Source organism: Podospora bellae-mahoneyi, chromosome 5, assembly GCF_035222275.1.
Source record: "Podospora bellae-mahoneyi strain CBS 112042 chromosome 5, whole genome shotgun sequence".
Lineage (NCBI taxonomy): Eukaryota > Fungi > Ascomycota > Sordariomycetes > Sordariales > Podosporaceae > Podospora > Podospora bellae-mahoneyi.
The window spans coordinates 1,228,146-1,246,536 of record NC_085884.1 but is presented as its reverse complement, the minus strand read 5'-3'; the positions used below and the strand labels follow the sequence as shown (position 1 = coordinate 1,246,536).

The 18,391-nt window shown below is 52.5% G+C and overlaps 7 protein-coding genes and 3 non-coding genes across 10 annotated transcripts; 6 read left to right on the top strand and 4 right to left on the bottom strand.

Moving 5' to 3' along the window:
• Positions 1–438: 438 nt before the first annotated feature.
• On the bottom strand, positions 439–509 carry QC761_0077060. The gene has a single exon. It is a non-coding gene; the product is annotated as a tRNA-Gly (tRNA).
• A 283-nt stretch (positions 510–792) lies between these two features.
• Positions 793–885, bottom strand: QC761_0077050. Its single transcript has one exon. It is a non-coding gene; the product is annotated as a tRNA-Pro (tRNA).
• Positions 886–914: 29 nt separating this feature from the next.
• QC761_0077040 lies at positions 915–1,005 on the bottom strand. The gene has a single exon. It is a non-coding gene; the product is annotated as a tRNA-Pro (tRNA).
• A 2,031-nt stretch (positions 1,006–3,036) lies between these two features.
• On the top strand, positions 3,037–3,867 carry QC761_503320 (uncharacterized protein; the record flags this gene model as incomplete). Its single annotated transcript, XM_062879562.1, has 1 exon — positions 3,037–3,867. One exon carries the CDS (start codon positions 3,037–3,039, stop codon positions 3,865–3,867), a length of 831 nt encoding a protein of 276 aa, XP_062730700.1.
• A 303-nt stretch (positions 3,868–4,170) lies between these two features.
• Positions 4,171–4,759, top strand: QC761_0077020 (uncharacterized protein; the record flags this gene model as incomplete). The annotated part of the gene is made up of 3 exons (XM_062872796.1): positions 4,171–4,190; positions 4,246–4,417; positions 4,559–4,759. The coding sequence occupies 3 exons, from the start codon at positions 4,171–4,173 to the stop codon at positions 4,757–4,759; spliced, it is 393 nt and encodes a 130-aa protein (XP_062730699.1).
• Positions 4,760–8,701: 3,942 nt separating this feature from the next.
• On the top strand, positions 8,702–9,912 carry QC761_503300 (uncharacterized protein; the record flags this gene model as incomplete). The annotated part of the gene is given in 2 exon segments (XM_062879561.1): positions 8,702–9,885; positions 9,891–9,912. Coding segments are annotated over 2 exon segments (1,206 nt in total).
• Positions 9,913–11,125: 1,213 nt separating this feature from the next.
• CHT4_3 (Chitinase 4) lies at positions 11,126–13,682 on the top strand. Its single transcript, XM_062879560.1, has 2 exons — positions 11,126–12,002; positions 12,063–13,682. The coding sequence occupies exons 1-2, from the start codon at positions 11,454–11,456 to the stop codon at positions 12,867–12,869; spliced, it is 1,356 nt and encodes a 451-aa protein (XP_062730697.1). The 5' UTR covers positions 11,126–11,453; the 3' UTR covers positions 12,870–13,682.
• ubi3 (ubiquitin-40S ribosomal protein S27a) lies at positions 13,207–14,771 on the bottom strand (the record flags this gene model as incomplete). Its single annotated transcript, XM_062872795.1, has 3 exons — positions 14,005–14,771; positions 13,357–13,740; positions 13,207–13,293 (listed from the first exon to the last, which is right to left on the bottom strand). Exons 2-3 carry the CDS (start codon positions 13,729–13,731, stop codon positions 13,207–13,209), a joined length of 462 nt encoding a protein of 153 aa, XP_062730696.1. The 5' UTR covers positions 13,732–13,740; positions 14,005–14,771.
• RPS26A (40S ribosomal protein S26) lies at positions 14,014–15,029 on the top strand (the record flags this gene model as incomplete). The annotated part of the gene is made up of 4 exons (XM_062879559.1): positions 14,014–14,386; positions 14,475–14,585; positions 14,672–14,774; positions 14,924–15,029. The coding sequence occupies exons 1-4, from the start codon at positions 14,347–14,349 to the stop codon at positions 15,027–15,029; spliced, it is 360 nt and encodes a 119-aa protein (XP_062730695.1). The 5' UTR covers positions 14,014–14,346.
• A 1,475-nt stretch (positions 15,030–16,504) lies between these two features.
• Positions 16,505–18,097, top strand: QC761_503260 (uncharacterized protein; the record flags this gene model as incomplete). The annotated part of the gene is made up of 6 exons (XM_062879558.1): positions 16,505–16,664; positions 16,727–16,746; positions 16,804–16,840; positions 16,909–17,355; positions 17,432–17,534; positions 17,589–18,097. 6 exons carry the CDS (start codon positions 16,505–16,507, stop codon positions 17,947–17,949), a joined length of 1,128 nt encoding a protein of 375 aa, XP_062730694.1. The 3' UTR covers positions 17,950–18,097.
• Between the last annotated feature and the right edge of the window lie 294 nt (positions 18,098–18,391).

Here is an 18,391-nt window from a genome sequence, read left to right as displayed (position 1 = left end):
GACGTCGTTTAGTGACGTAAATCCCTTTCAGTGTGGTGAAAGTTGAAAGAAATGAAGTTGGCGATGGTGGTCAGGGCCAAGACTCCTGATCAAATGCCGACGATGACGGGAAGGCATGAACGGGAGGGAGCCCCACTATCGTCGGCCCCACAGACTGGATTGCCAGAATCGGTGCTGTCAGTGAGATTTCGGATGGCAGCCATGACAGGCGAATCAGTTCGAACTGTTTGGTGTTGATGTTCTGTGTCACAACATTTTCGTTAGCTATCAGCGAGATATTCCCGCCAACAGCTCTCGGCAGATGGCTGTTGTGGTCAGGGCGCAGCACAGTGCTCCGTTCATCTTTGGAGTTGAATCAAAAATGTGCCCCTCACCCAAGATCAAGGAAACCTGATATCTAAGCACCAAAAAGCATACTCAACATGCCCAGGCAAAAGATGCATCAGCCGTGAATCGAACACGGGGCCCATCGATGGCAACGATGGATTTTACCACTAAACCACTGATGCTAGTGTATCGGGATGTGGTCATTTTCGCAGCCGGAAAAGGTCTTTTGTGCGTGATTTTGCCGGATGTTCGGTAGCGGGCGCCGTAGCAGGGAGCACATAACATCCGGAGCAGACGCGGCCCGAGATCTGGCAATGCACAACTTCGTCCACTCAGGCCCACCCCTCTTTCCACCGCCGCTACAAACCCTCGAACCGGCGAATGAGTCAAAAAGAAAGCCCTCAGCGAGACAGAAAATCCCATTCTCTCGTCGCCAACCTCGCCAAAGAACAATGGAAACATCAAGGGCCGCTGGTCTAGTGGTATGATTCTCGCTTAGGGTACACCCTACAGCATTTGCATTGCGAGAGGTCCCGGGTTCAATCCCCGGGTGGCCCCGTTCCCTCCCGTTCGCTGTCTTCTTCATCGGGCCGCTGGTCTAGTGGTATGATTCTCGCTTAGGGTTCACCCTACAGCATTGCTTGCGAGAGGTCCCGGGTTCAATCCCCGGGTGGCCCCGGAGTACGGAGAGAAGAGAGCGACTGGGGAGTTCTTTTTGTTGTGTTTTTGGTGGTGACTTTTGTCTGGGTTGCCGCGAGGGAGCGGTGGTTGGGTGGTTGGGTGGTTGGGTGGGTGGGATGGATGCAAGGGCTGATTGTCAAGCCATCAAGGCAGATCGGGCATAAGCAACTCCGGTCTTCTCAAAACATTGCGATCGCGATCGATTGCTATTTGTCAACCTGCAAAAGAGATCAATATTCATGCATTACCAACAGTCATGATCCTGTCACTCTGAGCACTTGCTCCGTACCCTCTCGTTTTTGTCCCAATCAAGCCCATCTTTTCCCTATCACGCCGCCATGGCAGCCCAGGTTGCGTCGCAACCCCTACCCACAGCTGACTAACAGCGCATCCTGCCCCGCCTGTTTCTGTCTCTGCCGATCGCAGGCTTCGGCCTCCCATCGACAATCCAGTGTTTCCTCCAAGACACCATTCGCTGTCCTGCACCCAAATCGGACCCCTGGAAAATGCCGAACACCCGTTAAAGCCGATCTCCGTTCAACCACAAACCCTATTAGAAATCAACGATGCCCTCCCATCAAACCATACGTCTCTTTCCTGCTTTTCAGCATCATAATTCAAGATTTTTTTGGATGTTTACGGAAACCTCGGGCATCGCCAACCCCACCTCGTCCGCTAGGGCCCGCATCCCCAGTCCCTGACAGCCGTCGCTCCAAGAAGACGTAAAAGAAAGCCGAAGACCGAACCGTCTTTTATACATATCTACAGCTTGGGCACGATACTTTTAGGTATCTCGAGTAAATAATCATTATCAATTCGCCATGATGTTTGTCCTGTACTGGAAGGTGGCCAAGCCCTTGATTGATCTTGTCAAGGGAGAGGATCCCAGCCCGGAGCCTCAGCCTTGTCAACAACCAGAGCACTACCAACAGCCATCCCCGTATCCTTCAATTGGAAGACGGGAGAAAGTAGGCAAATGGTTGGATAAGCTGCCGCAATCGGATTTGGATTTGGAAAAGACGACATCGAAGAACGGCGCTTATTTTATCTGATTGTCCAACGACCAACAAGGCTGGCCGGGCACAAGAGGCCCACCAAACAAGGGAACCATACAATCGAGGAAAACACTCCCTTCGCTGAGGCGTAAGTCGGCCAATCACTGAAGATGCTCGATTTGTCAAAAGGAAGGACATGAAGTCGTAGGTGCTACCCTTGCAGTGCTCTGCTTGCTTCATGGCTAACCGTCATCTAGCTCCACCAAATGGAATTGGAAGCGTCGTCGTATGCATATTTGCTGGCGTTAGGAACGCTATCGTCGAATCGATCGTCGTAAAGCGCGTCATTTTGCTATGGCGTTGTCGGGTCGTCGAGTCGTCGAGTCGAGAAAGGGCAGAGGATGACTGCCCACGAGAATCATGATAATGAGCAGGGTCACAGTGGATGACATACATGGCGTGGAAGAATGCCGAGGGAAACGCCGGCCCAAGGGATCTGATGAGGTGGGCATGGGGCTTGGTTAATTGATAATGTCGTGATAATAATGACTGAATGAGAGGAATATGAGCAGTTGCACTGTGAAATATTTCTTTATGCGATGGCGATGGTGAGCGGGACATGGCCCATAACTGTGTTGTGTTGCAAGGAAGGAGCAGGCATCAAACCAGTACAGCTGTCTGCCTGACTTGAGTAGAGTGGTCTGTGGTTCTTGCCTATAGACAACCCAGATATCCTAGCGCCTAAAGCCAACTTCAAATTTTCTTGTTTATTCTTTCTTTTCCCGTTTTTGCCCATTGTCGCGATGATTCTGTTCCATCTTCCCCACAACGTCATCGAAGTTGGAGACAGCAGAATGCGGGGCATCGGGGCGTCGTGTCTTGGCTTTCAACTGCCGACAGCAAACAAACCATCCCGGCGGGTCGGCTCGTTGCCGACGACCTTCGTTTACTTCCGTCCGGTCTTCTCTGCATGCTGACGATTTCTTCCTAGCAACACTTGACATCACCAACACTGGTCACCAACATCACCAACATGTCGCCCTCACCGCCCCCCTCCCGCTGGCCAGCCCCCTACAAAGCAGCCATCTCCTTCACCATGGACAACCTAGGCGAAGCCCAAGACGTCCTCAATGGCAAGTGGCCTCACCCCACCGGCACCCACCCGGCAGTCACCAACCAACTCCCGCGCATGCTGTCACTTCTCGAAAAGCACAACATCAAAGCCACGTACTTTGCCGAGTCATGGAGCTTGTCTGCCTACCCTGACGCTATTAAATCACTGCAAGATGCTGGTCACGAAGTAGCTTGGCATGGGTACCAGCATGAAGTCTGGAAGAATCTTTCCGCCGAAGCAGAGCAGGAGAATTTCGATAAGAGCTGGGAGGAAGCAAGGAAAGCTGGTATCAAGTACGAGGGGTTTCGCCCACCTGGGGGGAGTATCAATGATGGGACTTGGGGGTTGCTGAAGGAGCATGGTGTGAGATATGTCTCACCTCTAGGGGAGCTAGGGATTGGGAAAGAGGGGGTGGTGGTGCTGCCGTTTGAGTGGAGGGGGGTGGATGCTTTCTGGTATATGGATAAGTTCAGAGGCATAAGGGAGGATCATGGCGAGAGAGAAGAGCTGGAGAACCCCGAGGAAGATTTGAAGGGGTGGTTGACGAGTAAGATGCAGGAGATCAGACAGACGGGTGGATATCTCTCCATTTTGTTCCATCCGTTTCTACAGACAGACGAAAAGAAGTTTGCCGTGTTGGAGGAGGTGCTTGGGAGGATTGCCGCTGAGAAAGATGTTTGGGTGGCTCCTTGCAAGGAGGTTGCTGAGTGGGTCAGAGGGCATCCTGGTTCGTTCGAGGGTGGGAGGTGAGGGCTTGGTTGGCTGGACCCCTGAAGACTGCATGTGCCCAGGCTGACGTCAAGCAAGATCATAAAGAAACCAAAAACTTTCTCTTTTCCGGTTCTACCCCCGTTGTCTGAGATAGGGCTAAGAGCGCCTATCTGGTTCTCGATCACGAGTACTTGCAATTGTTGAGCTTTCCCAGTGTTGTTTGTGATGCGAGGCGGCCACTAGCAACCTCAAAAAAGCTCACTTCAGGCCGATCGCTCCTGAAACTTGCTATCTATTCTCCCTTCGCCTCTTTACCCCTCCGTTATCCCACACATCTGGACAATGGCTGAGAATACGCAGAAGTAAAATACCCTCTCCTGCTTGGCCTTACCTGTGCTCTGAAGTTGCTTGATTTAGTGATGTCGACGCGGAGGTGCCGCGGATTCTCGCAGTCAACATCAACTGCGCCGTCGGCCGGCTAGCTGACTACGGCAAAGACCTCTGGTACGCCATCGAGCTTCACTCGAACCATGATGTCTTTACGAAGGACGTCGCACCTTCGCCCAGCCTTCTCGAAATTCCTGTTGTGGTACACCGGGTTGGAACATTTCTCGTTTGAACAGTGGCATCTTGACAATCAGCCTGTCACATGGATGATATTGATCCCGAGTTCGGGTTTGCGCCATTGGGGTGGTAACTGAACGTCGGGACTGTGGTTTCTGCACGCAAGGACAAAAAGCCCTTCCTCGTTCAGCATTTAGAAGGCCTGCATCAGTACAACAGCGCAATCCTGGACCGCTTTGGTGACGGAGAGGGTCCCCCGAAAGACATGTACAGTCGGCGGGCATTTGAGAGATTCTGGAACGAGTACAAGGCCGAAAGAGCGGATGATTCGACTTGGAGGGATGTCAAGTCACCTTATGAGGTTTGAGGCTCATAGTTGACCCTGTGGTTCTTGCTGGGAGAATCTCAAGGGAAGCAAGGCAACAATCGTAGGTATGTATCTATCAATCAATCTACAGAACAACACCCGTCACTTCAAAAGTCTGGACCATCTTCTTTTCAAATCTTGACCAGAACTTCTTCCCACTAAGCTGAGTATCACTGTACTCAACATAACGACTGCCACTCCCAATCTGTGTCGCCCACCTCTTGACCACCGATCCATCCGACCTAACGGCTCCAAACCTCCCCAGATCAAAATTGATATACTGGGCCTCCCCCCAGTTAACAGCTACAATCACCAGCTTCCTCGCCTTCTCATCATAAGCCGCAACAGCGTAATCACTCCCCCCATCCAAAATCCTCATCCCCGGCCTGATATGCCTCGCAAACTGCGCGAGAACAAAATACTTCTGGTTCACCTGCCCGATCGTCTTCCTGTCATTATCCGCGTCAATCAAACCCCACCCACCCCCATCCAAAACCTGCCAGTACACCCACGCCATCGGCCTCAACCACCGCATATCCAGCAGCAAATTACTCACCAACCTCTCCCCGGTAGCACCCGCCTCCCCATATTCACTCTGCCAAAGCTTCTTCCCCGCCTTGTTCACCATATCAAACAGCACATCCCTCCTTCCCTTTTTCATACTGATATTTATGCACCTTCACCCTCCCCACTACCCCCATCACAGTCCTGTTGCCCTCGAATTTCCTGAGCGTCTCAACCGCCTCGTCGTAATGGCTCTCGTCCGAGGCGGAAATGACCACCCCTTTCAACCCCCGATTGTCCAGTTTCTGCCTTAGATACCCCACCACGGCGATCTGGGTGGAGGCGTCGAAGTGGCAGCCTTCTTGCGTGCCGGTCTTGCCGTTCCACCAGGTTGCTGACGGCTCGTTGAATGGGTCTACTGATGTGAAGCTCACCCCCCAGTTTTCTGCTGCGTATCTCGCCACTGTGGCCAGGTAGACAGCATGGTTTTGGTAGTTCCATGATTGGAGGTTGTCGGATCTGCCGTCGTCGGAACCGGAGGGGTTGTGGTTTTTGCACATCCACCAGATTGGGGAGTTGGAGAAGAGCTCGAGGGTGGTGGCGCCGCGGGAGGAGGCTTTGAGGAGCATGGAGCGTTGGTTTGGGTCGGCGGACCAGTTCCATGATGGGGAGGTCGGGAGGGAGGAGGTCCAGTCGAGCCGGAAGCCTTGGATGAGGCGGGAGGGGATGATGGAGGGGGAGGTTTTCATGGAGGTGGAAGGGGGGATGGTGGTTTTGGCGGTTGTGGCACCGAGGTTGTAGCGGGCGATTGTGAAGCCTAGGCCGGGGAGGGGGACAGATTGGTGGCGGGTTGTGCGGAGGGTGAAGAAGATGTCTGCTAGGTCGTCGCAGTGGCCGAAGGTGGTTGCCCACCAGGCTAGGGAGGTGCTCCAGCTTTCCCAGGTACCGCGGTTGGAGGTTGCATCGATGGTGGTGGTGAGGTCGACGTGGGCGGTGGTTGTAAGGAGGGCTATGCCTGTGGCGAGGTGGAGGAAGGAGGGTGCCATGGTGCTGGAGGGGTGAGGGAGGCACTTGAGCCTCAAGTGTCGAACATCTTGGTTAAGGCTGGATGGTGAGGATGGTTTGATTTTATAGTGATCTATATGAGTATGGTTGGTATGTTTCACTAACGCTAAGATATCCACGAGGGTAGTATTGTTCTCCAACACCACAACCCAACCCGTCTTTCCCCTTTACCGGGTTTATTTGTTTCCAAACTTTTCCACCAACCAAGTAACACAACTGTGGATGACCTAGCCATAATTACGGAACGTCCCTCGACCGCACTGATGGAAGCTTCCATCGTGCAATTGAAGTTCTAACTGTATTCGGGGAACTCGGAGCCGAGCGAAAGAGGACGTCCACGTTGAAACATCAAGCACATAAGACATACCTAGCTGGAGACTCTTACTGTGACAGGGCTGAAGTAATAATTCAAGCTGCCACTTTGCTGACATACTTCCGCGCTACATATCGATCAATTGAAGACTTATGACGTTATCCCATTCGTTACCAGGTCCTCGGGAATCCCTAAAGCCAGAGCCTCTTATTCCGGTCTAGTCGACTCGAGCCCCATTGTAAACGCAGGCTGCAGTACATTCACAACATGAAAGAGTCCTTTTCCTTTGTTATGTTCCTCGAAAACTTTGCATGGGTTTGAAGCTTTTTGCGGATTTAAGACAATGCGCCCCGAGACTCGAACAAAGACAGATCTCAAAGACAAATGTCAAGGAGAAACACAACCCTCTTCAGAATTTTTCTTCACCGGAGCATGCCGTTGATCTCCATGTTGATTTTCTTTCAGGCACCAATGTTGTAAACAGCCGGTCGGTATTGCAGTGGGGGAATACCACTCGCCCCCCCCAAAAAGGGGTAATTTATCCTGTTGCATCAACCCCCCATGACCTGTCTCCTGTCAAAACACGCGTTTAAACCGCGGCCCTGCAGCAACGCCCCTTCGGGTCGGTTCGGTTGGGCACCTGTACTTCTTTGCCCAGCCCGAGGGGTTGGGATGTGGTATGTTGTGAATCATGTCTCGGATCGGACTCCCTCACGAGGGCGGAAATTTCCATCTTTTGAGAAATTTCCCGCGCGCTTGGATGTTTGGTGATCAGATTATTTTCAACCTTTTCTTTTTCCAACCGTACCATGTGAACGTTTTCCCATGCCATCCGAATAAATTCCATCTCCAAGTCCAACAATGGCCTCCTCCTATACAGAAAACAACGACCTGGCCTCTCCACCAAGCCTGATGTCGCTCATGATGGGATATACCCCTCCCCCTCGGGCTGCTGTTTTACCACCTCCTCCACCAGTCACAGAAAACACAACCGCCTCGTCGTCCATCACTCTCGAACCACCACCACCAGCGACTGTCACGTCTGAGTCAAGAAATAGTACTACCAGCACTGAAACTTCAACGGCAAGGCAGGAGGAGGCAACACAGGTCAGGATTCTAAAGAGGGAGAGCATACAGATTGAGATTCAGCAACCTCCTACGGCACATTTTGACAAGCATACTTCTGATGAGCCTGGCTTGAGAGGGAAGAAGGCTGTTACGATTTTCAGCCCTGCTCGTTCACATCAGGATGTGGGGGGTGAGAAGGAGAGTCTGGCGTTGGGGGAGGAAGTAAGGGCTGTCAAAAAGGGTAGAGGGAGGAAAAGGGGTTGTGGAGGGTGCTGGGGCTTTTGGTGGGGTTTGATTGGGAGAGGACAGAGAAAGGTGTGAGTACTTGTACGAGGAGAGAAAAGATTGTACTACTTTTCCAAGACCTGCGAGTTAAGGATATCATGGGGTTACTAGCGCAGAGTGTTCCCAGATATCGATACGTACCTATATACGTAGTCGATAAGTCAGGGGATGTTCAGGGGTGATCTCACGGTAACTCAGCAGTGGTGAAATGCCGAATACCAATTGCTTGACTCGACTGCGTGCTCAATGTACCTTACACCTACAGAGAAGAGTAGAAACAGAACTCCGCTAAACGTTTTTGAAGACTTCATGGTCCTATGAACCAGACCAAAAGTGGAAGGCTTTGTCTCTAGATGTATCTCGGTTCTCTTTATCCATGTGCATCCCGCGGGAACCCATTTATGTTTTCCTGTAGAAATGAATGCATTGTGAACTCGATGCAGACCTCAAACAAAGAGACAGAGACGGCTACATAACCCTTCCGTTTCCGTCGGTCATTCAAGATGAAGACTCCATGTCCATGACCCAGCAGTTTCGTCTTCAATATCAGCATAGTCAAACCAGGTCCATCTGGGAATTCCTGGAGAATTTCAGTCCTGTCCATTGAACCTTTCAAAATCGGACATATAGCAGCTTCAGACTTGTACAAGACCAGGTATCTGTACAATTATTAGTATCGACACACTATAGATCCCTAATCATTCACGATGCCTCGCAACAACAACAGCGACGACGATGAAGTGTATCAGCCGCCTACAAACACGTCAGGGCCGGCAGACACGTCTCCGCGGCAAACGCGCGCTATACGAGAGGCGGCTATGTTGCGTGCTGGTGTCGTCAATAACAATATGTCAGAGGAGGATTATCAATTCATGCTCAGCCTTATGCCCCTTGATTTCCACTCAGATCCCACCAAGTTTCCCAAGCTCTTCCAAATCTCTAGTCAAGATTATCAATCCACAAGCCCCCTCGAAGATCGCGAGGTGTACGAGATCAGAGATTACCTCGTCAAGTACACCGACTTTGATTTGCGCGTGCCCACCCTCGCCACTCGGATTCGCAGAGCCAACGCCGACTATTTGTCCGATGGTATCAGTCGTTTGATGTCGCCCTTTGGGGAACACTATTATGCGTTTACGTGTTTGGTGTGCCACAGCTGGTACAGACCAGATAGCGAAGAGTGCAACCAATACACTTGTTACGCCCCCTTCCGAGACCAGTTGGCCGAGTGGGCTAAAGATCATATCGCCATCCGCATGACGCCGGACCGGGGCTATGGCGCCTTCATGAAGCCCGGTCGTGATGTGGAGCAAGATGGAATCATTGGCATCTATTACGGTATGATATGTAAACACGACAGCGAACACGTGCCCAACAGCGCCTACGTTTACGAAATGGACGACCATATCGGCGAGTACCCATACAACATTGATGCGGGAATGTACGGCAACTGGACCCGGTTTATCAACCACCACTGCCGCCCCAACGTCGCGTGCAGCCCCGAGACCATCGGCGGCATCAGAGTCTTGGTTTTCAAAGCCCTCAGGCCAATCGAGGAGGGGCATGAGATATACGTCAACTACGGACGAAGCTATTTCGACAAATTTAAAATGCAGTGTCGTTGCAACCTCTATCCCATTGCGCACAAAGCCGAGGGCCATGCGGATACGGCGACTAACAAGCCACGTACACGTGCTCGCCCCGTCCTTCCGCTGGACCAGAAACGCGAGCTTCCACTGGACAGTGACTCAGATTCGCCCCTCTCCTCCCCTCCTTCGACACCAGAGAGACCCGTAACGCTAGATCTCGGGAGGCCAGATCCCGGGAGGCCAGATCCCGGGAGGCCAGATCCCTTCAGGCCGTCACCCTTGAGGCCAGGGGCCACCTCGAGGTCAGGTCCAAGACACAGACGGACTAGAGGCAAACTTGCCACATATTCACCGGCCAGCTTATCAAAGGTGTCCTCTGGTATCAGGAAACGCCAGCGGATCGACAGACAGGCTTCAAGGAGCTATGTTTCTGGTGTTAAAGAGGCTCTTGAACAGCAGGAGCTTATTGAAATAGTTGGCGATGCTGGCTACTCCTCTGACTCAACTCTTAGCTCGCCAACTGACACCGACGAGGAGATGGAGGATGTCCTCGGATACTCACTTGGCAATTTGGGGAACAAGCCGAAAGTGCACGCCGAGCCCTATCGCGCTGGCGGTCAGGCACTGCCTGATGTAGACCAGGTCCTGCGAGAAGCGGCGCCAGTCGAGGCAGAAGACTATCAAGTGGAAAAGGTGATGGACTCGACCTTGATGGGTGATGAAGTCAAGTATCTGGTCAAGTGGGAAGGATGGCCTCAGAGGAGACATTGGACCTGGGAACCCTTTGAGCACTTCTACAGCGACGGAGCCAAGGCAGCTGTCCGCACCTTTCACGCACAGCAACCCGGCAAACCCAAGGACTCCCGAGTGGAGGCTTGAAGGCATTCAGAGCTCGTGGGCGAGCATGAGAAGGGGCAAGATAGTGTCACACGGCCAACAAAACAACCGGCCACATCACGGCCCAATCGCCGGCAACCTGCACGTTGTGAGCCATTTATTGAAAGTGAAGCAGTCAATGAAAGGCATGGTGGGAATGCTACTGGCCCAGTGATATATTGAAGGACTTGGCAGCGGCCTGAAGCAAGGGAGGCACGGACCACTTGACGGGAGATAAATACACGTTCAGGATCACTGGACTACTCCAAGTTTCTTCTTCTCTTCTTCATCATGGACTTCGAGGCCATTGAAGATTTCTACTGTAATTGAACTACTGTTCCAAGCCCTGTAATACAGCCCTTGTCACATCTCCCGACGTGGTAAGAGTATAGGTTAGGTAGGTAAAATGGCGGAGAATGGCGTTTAGGCGTACTACTGTAATACCATGATTTGGCCATTTTGTTTTTCACTTATTTGATGGAGAAGTTGTTGTTCTGTGATTGATGATTGATGGAGGCCGCTGCCAAGAGCCAGGGCACCTAAGCTGCCTTGCTCTTCAGCCACAGACCCCACCAATCAAGCTAGACAGCCCCGCCTGACAGGGCCTCGAGACCATTGGCTCTGGCACCTCAGCTCAAGAGTCGTGACATGACATCAGTGTCTATCCCCGCCCAACTTGCTTGGCTGAAGAGCCCTGGACACTTATCAAAAATCCCACCTGGAATTGCGTGGCATCTCTGTTAACCATTCGTGCCATTGAACCCATAAGAAGTACGCGTCAAGTGGCGTCTCAAGTGCGTAGCTTTCTTGTAATCCCCGTGCCGCCGCCGCTGTAATAAAAGAAACACAGCCGGGCCCCTCTCCTTGGGCTGGTTGCCAAGTTGGTCTCCGCCATCAGCTCCCTCTCGGCCCCGGCATTCCTATCCGCTCCGCAGCAGAGACAAACAAACCGCCGACCCCCCAAAGCGGCTTACTGTTATATAACCTCCCCCATATGCCGTCTTCTGGAACACCTCAAACCTCCCGTTCCCGCCGGTCCCCCATCTTGATAGCCACCTCCTTAACTGTCCTCCTCCTGAGCGCCGCCGTTCTCCTCTCCAAGACCATCTTCACCAACCCAACAAGGTCCCCCATCCAACAAGACTCTCCCAAGATGGGCGGCGGACCAGTCACCCCCGGCTACCGCAGCGTAGCCTACTTCGTCAACTGGGCCATCTACGGCCGCAAGCACCGCCCGCAAGACCTCCCCGTCCAGAACCTCACCCACATCCTCTATGCCTTCGCCAACGTCCGCTCCGAGTCGGGAGAGGTCTACCTCACCGACACCTGGGCCGACACCGACATCCACTGGGAAGGCGACTCCTGGAACGACTCGGGCACCAACCTCTACGGCTGTCTCAAGCAGCTCAACATCCTCAAGTCGCGGAACCGCAACCTCAAAGTCCTCTTGTCAATCGGAGGATGGACCTACTCCTCCAATTTTAAACAGCCCGCCTCCACCCCGGAGGGCCGTGAGAATTTCGCGCGCACCGCCGTTGACCTTGTAAGCCCCCCTTAATCACTCCCCGCCTTTACCCAAACCCCCTCTAACACCCTCCCCCAGCTCAAAAACATGGGCTTCGACGGCCTAGACATAGACTGGGAATACCCCTCCTCCCAAACCGAAGCCTCCCACCTCGTCTCCCTCCTCTCCACCCTCCGCTCCCACCTCGACGCCTACTCCTCCACCCTCCCCTCCCGACCCCACTTCGAACTCACCGTCGCTTCTCCCGCCGGCTTCCAAAACCTCCAGAATATGGACCTCCCCGGAATGGACAGGTACCTCGACTTTTGGAACCTGATGGCCTACGACTACGCCGGATCGTGGGACTCCACCGCCGGCCACCAGGCCAACCTCTTCCCCTCCCCTCACAACCCGCAGTCTACCCCTTTTAGCACCGACGCCGCAGTGAGCCATTATGTCAGTCAGGGTGTCCATCCGGGCAAGATCGTGCTGGGAATGCCACTGTACGGGAGGGCCTTTCAGCAGACTGACGGCCCCGGCGGTCCGTACAGTGGTGTGGGCGAGGGGACGTGGGAGAATGGTGTGCATGATTACAAGAAGTTGCCATTGGAGGGGTCGGAGGAGAGGTATGATCATGAGGCGGGCGCGAGCTACTGCTACCACCCCGGGACGAGGACCATGGTGAGCTATGATACTGTTCCCTTGGCTAGAAGAAAGGCGCAGTATGTCGTAGACAGGGGCTTGGGTGGTGGCATGTGGTGGGAGAGTTCAGCTGATAAGGAAGGGCCTGAAAGTCTGATCGCCAACGTGGTTGACACCTTTGGTGGGCCAGGAGCGTTGCAGTACAAGGAGAACTGTGTCACCTATCCGGATACCAAGTACGATAACTTGAGGAATGGACTGTAAGGTAACACAGGACAAGACAAATAAAACAGACAAGCACAGAGACACCCAAATGTAATGTAGGAAAAGAATCATGGGAATGGGCTTAGGATTTGCTACCTTGCGACCCTTTTCAGAACCACAACGCAGACGATGACGGGGAACTCTGTCAAAGAGCCGAGATATCGTGATCATGTCGCATCCCAAATCGCATTTCCTCGCCATGTCAGAGCCAGAATATGCCCCCCTATCTAAAGGTACATAAACGCCGATGAAGAAAATCAGTCACAGCCCCGTTCCTAGCTCAATGCTTTTCCGTCCCAGTCCCATGTTTCGCCTTCTTTTTGTTGATGTTGGGCAATTAAGCCTTCTCGAAGACGTAGGTGAGGTGGCAGCGACCGCAGTACTGGCGATCCTGCATGGCGGCCATGAAGACACCGGCACCACACTGGAGAGAGAAAAGTTAGCCTGTGTTGAGAGGGACAGAAACAAAAGGGAGGGGAAGGCATACGCTCTCGTTGGGGCACTCGCGGCGGAGGCGCTCAATCTTGCCGTCAGAGTCGACCTTGTAGTACTTGAGGACGGCGAGTTTGGTCTTTTTCCGCTTGTGCTTGATTTTCTTGGGGGTGGTGTAGACCTTCTTTTTTCTCTTCTTGCCACCACCACGGAGGCGGAGGACCAAGTGGAGGGTGCTCTCCTTCTGGATGTTGTAGTCGGAGAGGGTGCGGCCATCCTCGAGCTGCTTGCCGGCGAAGATCAGGCGCTGCTGGTCAGGGGGAATACCCTCCTTGTCCTGGATCTTGGCCTTGACATTGTCGATGGTGTCGCTCGACTCCACCTCAAGGGTGATAGTCTTGCCCGTGAGGGTCTTCACGAAGATCTGCATGATTGCCTACTGAGAAGTGGTAAGGATATGTTAGACGCAGACGAGAGAATGAGAGACTTCTGCGCCCCGGCGGGTATGGAGAGAAACGAAGTGAGGAGAGGGGGAAAAAAGAGGCTATCTTGAGGATTGCGCGCGACCAGCATGCAGACAACCGCTCAAGGGTCACCTCCCACAGCGACTGCCGCGATGACAAGATTGGGTATCATGGTGAAGATGATGATGAAAAACAGGGTGCCGGGGCGCGAGAAGCTCAGCAACATCAACCAGACGTACCTAGACACAGTGTCTTCCTCAGCAATCTGGAGATGTTGTGAAGTGCGCGCTGATGGAGGAGTTGAGAATTTGAGGCGCCGCTGCTCTCAGACTTGAACTTTTGGACAGGTGGGCCCCACACTTTACGCGGTGCGGGTCAGCTGACTCTGGCCGGCGAATTTAGGGCTTTGCAACCCACTTGCCCTGTGCAAAAAACCCGTTGGGGAGCTCGGTCCACCACAAGCGGAAAGTGGGGCACCACCTGCGCAGCATTTGGAGGGCAAGTTGAAATTCCCAATTCCTGCCCTCTTCCTCCACACAACCAGTCTTCTTGAGAACCAGTGCATCAAGAACACCGTCAAGATGGTCAAGAAGAGAAAGAACAACGGCCGCAACAAGAAGGGTATGTGACTTTCCATTCATCGCCTTCGTCGACATCGATCTCGACCTCGACCTTGACTGGACATCATCGCTAACTCTATTCCTCACAGGCCGCGGCCACGTCAAGCCCATCCGGTGCTCCAACTGCTCGAGATGCACTCCCAAGGACAAGGCCATCAAGCGGTTCACCATCCGCAACATGGTTGAGTCTGCGGCTATCCGTACGTATACACGCGCTGGCAACACCACACCACAACAACAACAACCCGATCGAGAACAAACCCAGGCTGACTTTGCGACTTCACAGGTGATATCTCCGACGCCTCGGTGTTCGCCGAGTACACGGTTCCCAAGATGTACCTCAAGCTGCAGTACTGCGTCTCTTGCGCCATTCACGGCAAGATTGTCCGGTACGTTTGTCCAACTGGCGGGGACAACCACGTCTGTCTTCACGACGACGAGGGCGGCTGAGAAGATTCCTTGGTCGAACGCGTTTCCCGCGCAGAAGAGTATACCCTCCGACTACAGAACAGTTTCCCACTGACACTTGTGCTTCTAGTGTCCGCTCCCGCGAGGGCCGCCGCAACCGTGCTCCTCCCCCGCGTGTCCGCTACAACAAGGACGGCAAGAAGGTCACCCCTACCCAGGGTGCTAAGACTGCCTAAATGGCCAGTGTCTTCTAGGTCGGCGTTTTGGGCTGGTGGCATACGGTCTCTGGGTTTTGATGTTCCGGGAGCAATGATATCATGATTTCACTTTTGCACAGCAAACTGGCGATCACGGAAAAGGAATGAGGGCTTTCAGGGTTTTCCTTTCAGCTCATCAATGGGAACACATTTAGAGCCATAGTCACCAATTCAGAGCACTTGTTGAGTGTGAACCAACCATTTGTCGCCTTGCCGCCCCTGGAAGAGACTTGGTCGCCACTTGATCATTTGGATACGGTCATCATTTGGATACGGTCTGTCTGCTGCGATGCGGCTTCTTCCGGATATTATTGGACATCCACCTTGTTAGATTTCGCCTAGGGTTTGTGGCCTCGGGGTCCAGCTTAGCCATTTTCAGAGAGGTCACTCGCTGGCGAGCACTGCTACTGCACGACGCTTCAAATTGAGTTGGTCGGAGTGGTCGGGCAGATTGTCTTAACTCAGCAGCGGTCCATTGCCTGTCACATCCTCAGCTCTTTCTGGTCAAATGATTTTGAACATCTGCAGCCTCAAAATCTCTTTGCCATGGGCCAAAGAATACATCAAGCATGCATCTTCTAGTTGTCGTCGCCAGCGGCAATCTGCATCCAGACTCATCCATTAATTAAATCTTCGAGAGGAACGTCTGCGTTGATACTTAACTCGCATCATTCGTTTCCCATCGTATAATCAGCCCACCATGAGCCAAGCATCGTGTCCGCGAAATCCTCATAACCCAAGGCTGAGGAGGTGGCTTGCTCTTTGGTTCTTTCCCCGAATCACAGACCCTCCTCTCTCTAAAATTCCCAGAAAATCCCTTAGCGAACCAACAAGCCCGTTTGGCTTGCTCGCTTGGTGGATCAAATCGGGGTAGGTGATCCTACCGGGTCCGGACCGGGGGTGCCGGGGTGCCGGAGAAGGAGGCTATCCCCTGCCGGGGGTTAGTGCCGATGGTGCTGCGCATTAATTGCAAATTGTTTGGTTGTGAAGGAATTGGGGTTGTTTTCTGCGGCAGGCAAAGAAGGGATGAATGGAATGAGATGGCGTTATGTTACGTCAAGAGATCGAGAGGGAGGGACCGGTCTGGAGATCTTGGGGATGATGGACATGGGTAGGGGGGTGCGGCTGGGGGATTTGGCTGGGGGATTTGGACGGATGGGCTCGTTTAGTGTAGTACTTAGGGTGGGTGGTTCCCGCTGAGATGGGACATGAGGAGAGTTCAGGTTCTACTCACTTTGTAACTTCTTGTCAATCTTTTGGGGATTTTATTGAGGATATATTGTGTTTAGATTTGAGTGACGACTTGCCGGTTTGCTTGAGGTGGGAGAGAAGATCTGACACTCGTTTATTATCGACTATACGAACACGGACAACCCAGATTGTTGCTGAAGACTGTGGTGCCGACATTACCAACAAGAAGACGCGTGCGGTGAGGCTAGGTCAGGATAGTAAAGATGGATCCCGCAGCTCCAATACCGAACTACGACAACCCCGAGTCGATCGGCTACAGACTCGTTATTGTTGCTGTGGTGTTTCCAGTTCTTGCGCTATGCTTTTTGGTCCCGAGGTTGTACACAGCCAGCCATATCATTCGAAAATGGCATCCAGATGATTGTGAGATCTCCCTTCATACAACCCACACACCTACCTAGTTTGCTGACCTTGGTGATGGACAGACTTGGTAATCGTCGCGTTTGTACGGACACCCCTTGTTTTAATCATGACAGACATGGCAACTGACCACTACTGATAGCTCTTCACCATTGCCAACTCGACCGTCTGCATCATCCGTACGTCTTTTGTCTCTAAAGACAACCACCATCATCCTGATCAAACAAAGCTGAACCCCCGAAAACAGAAACCACGCTCGGCATGGGAAACCACATCTGGGACCTCCCCTTCCCCAAGTTTCAATTCATGATGAAGCTCGGCATGATCGGCGGCGCCATGACCTACAACCTCACCACCCTCTTCGTCAAGATGTCCATTCTGTCCTTCTACCTCCGCTTCGCCACCGCCAACCACAAGTTCCGGATAGCGGTTTACGTGGTCATGTTTTTTGTGGTTGGGTACACCATCCCCAACGCGTTTCTGTTTCTGTACATATGCAAACCGATGCAGTATTACTGGGACTGGACGATTGAGGGGGGCACGTGCATCAACCAGCAGGCGGTGTTTGATTCGGCTAATATACTGAACATGGCGACGGATTTCATAATTTTGGTGATGCCGATTTGGATGCTATGGGATTTGAGGGTGGGGATTAGGAGGAAGGTGGGTGTGGTGGGCATTTTGATGGCGGGTGGTTTGTAAGTTCTCTTCCAGTCATTGCTTGTTGTTTGTGGGGAGGGCTGTGTAGGAAAAACTCAGGGGGCTAACAGTTTACAGTGTCTGCGGTGTGAGCACCATGCGCATGGTGACTGCGATGACGGGAGCCAACGAAATGGATATTTCACGGCATTATGTCAAAAACTTGATTTGGTGGTGAGTACTGGCAAGAAGTGGAATCCGTGGATGGGTTGGGCTGACAACATTTAGCATCGTCGAAATGGACATTGGAATCGTCTGCGCCTGTCTCCCATCACTCCGAGCCTTCTTCCGGCGCTTCTTTCCGAACATGTTCGTCTTCAGCTCAGCTTTCGAGGAAAGACTGACTGCTACGTTGACATTCCGACGAGGCAGGGAGCTAAGCTCGCAGCCGAACGTTCTCCAGTTCCGCTCTACCGATCCGGATAATCAGAGCAATTCCAGCCAAGACATCACTGACCAGAGGGCTTGGTGGAGGAGGAAAGCCACAGGCCCAGATGTTGAGAAGGCGGATCAAAAGCAAGCGACTGATGAGTCGTCAGTTCAGGTTGTTGAGAAGAGTGCCCTGGGCTCCGATTCAGGGAAGATATAATGATGGGATTGGGAAAATTGGATTGGGTATCTTGGGTAATGGGTTTTGGTTGGATAATGATGGGAAATGTTGGTTACTCTTACAATGACATGGCTTGTCTCTTTTGTGTTGATTGCGTGATCCTGCTTGCGTAGAGAGTCCCCCTGCCCACAAAATAATTGAACTCTAAAGTAAGTTAACCCATACTATACTATAAATTATATATCAAAAGTAGGTTGATAGGCCTATAGACTATGCTTCAACTTACATTAACCTACTTTAGTATCTCAGTTATTTTGTGGTGAGGGAGAGAGTGTACAGTGACTGGTACGTAACGTCAGTAGTCAAAGTCAGGTTGGCCCTGCAGGTGTCTCATCCTAAACTCCGGGGGAAGTGGAGCAGAGAAATCAGCTTCTGGGGAGTGGGGTTCTCTTGGAGGAGCTCACATGACAAAACATGTGAC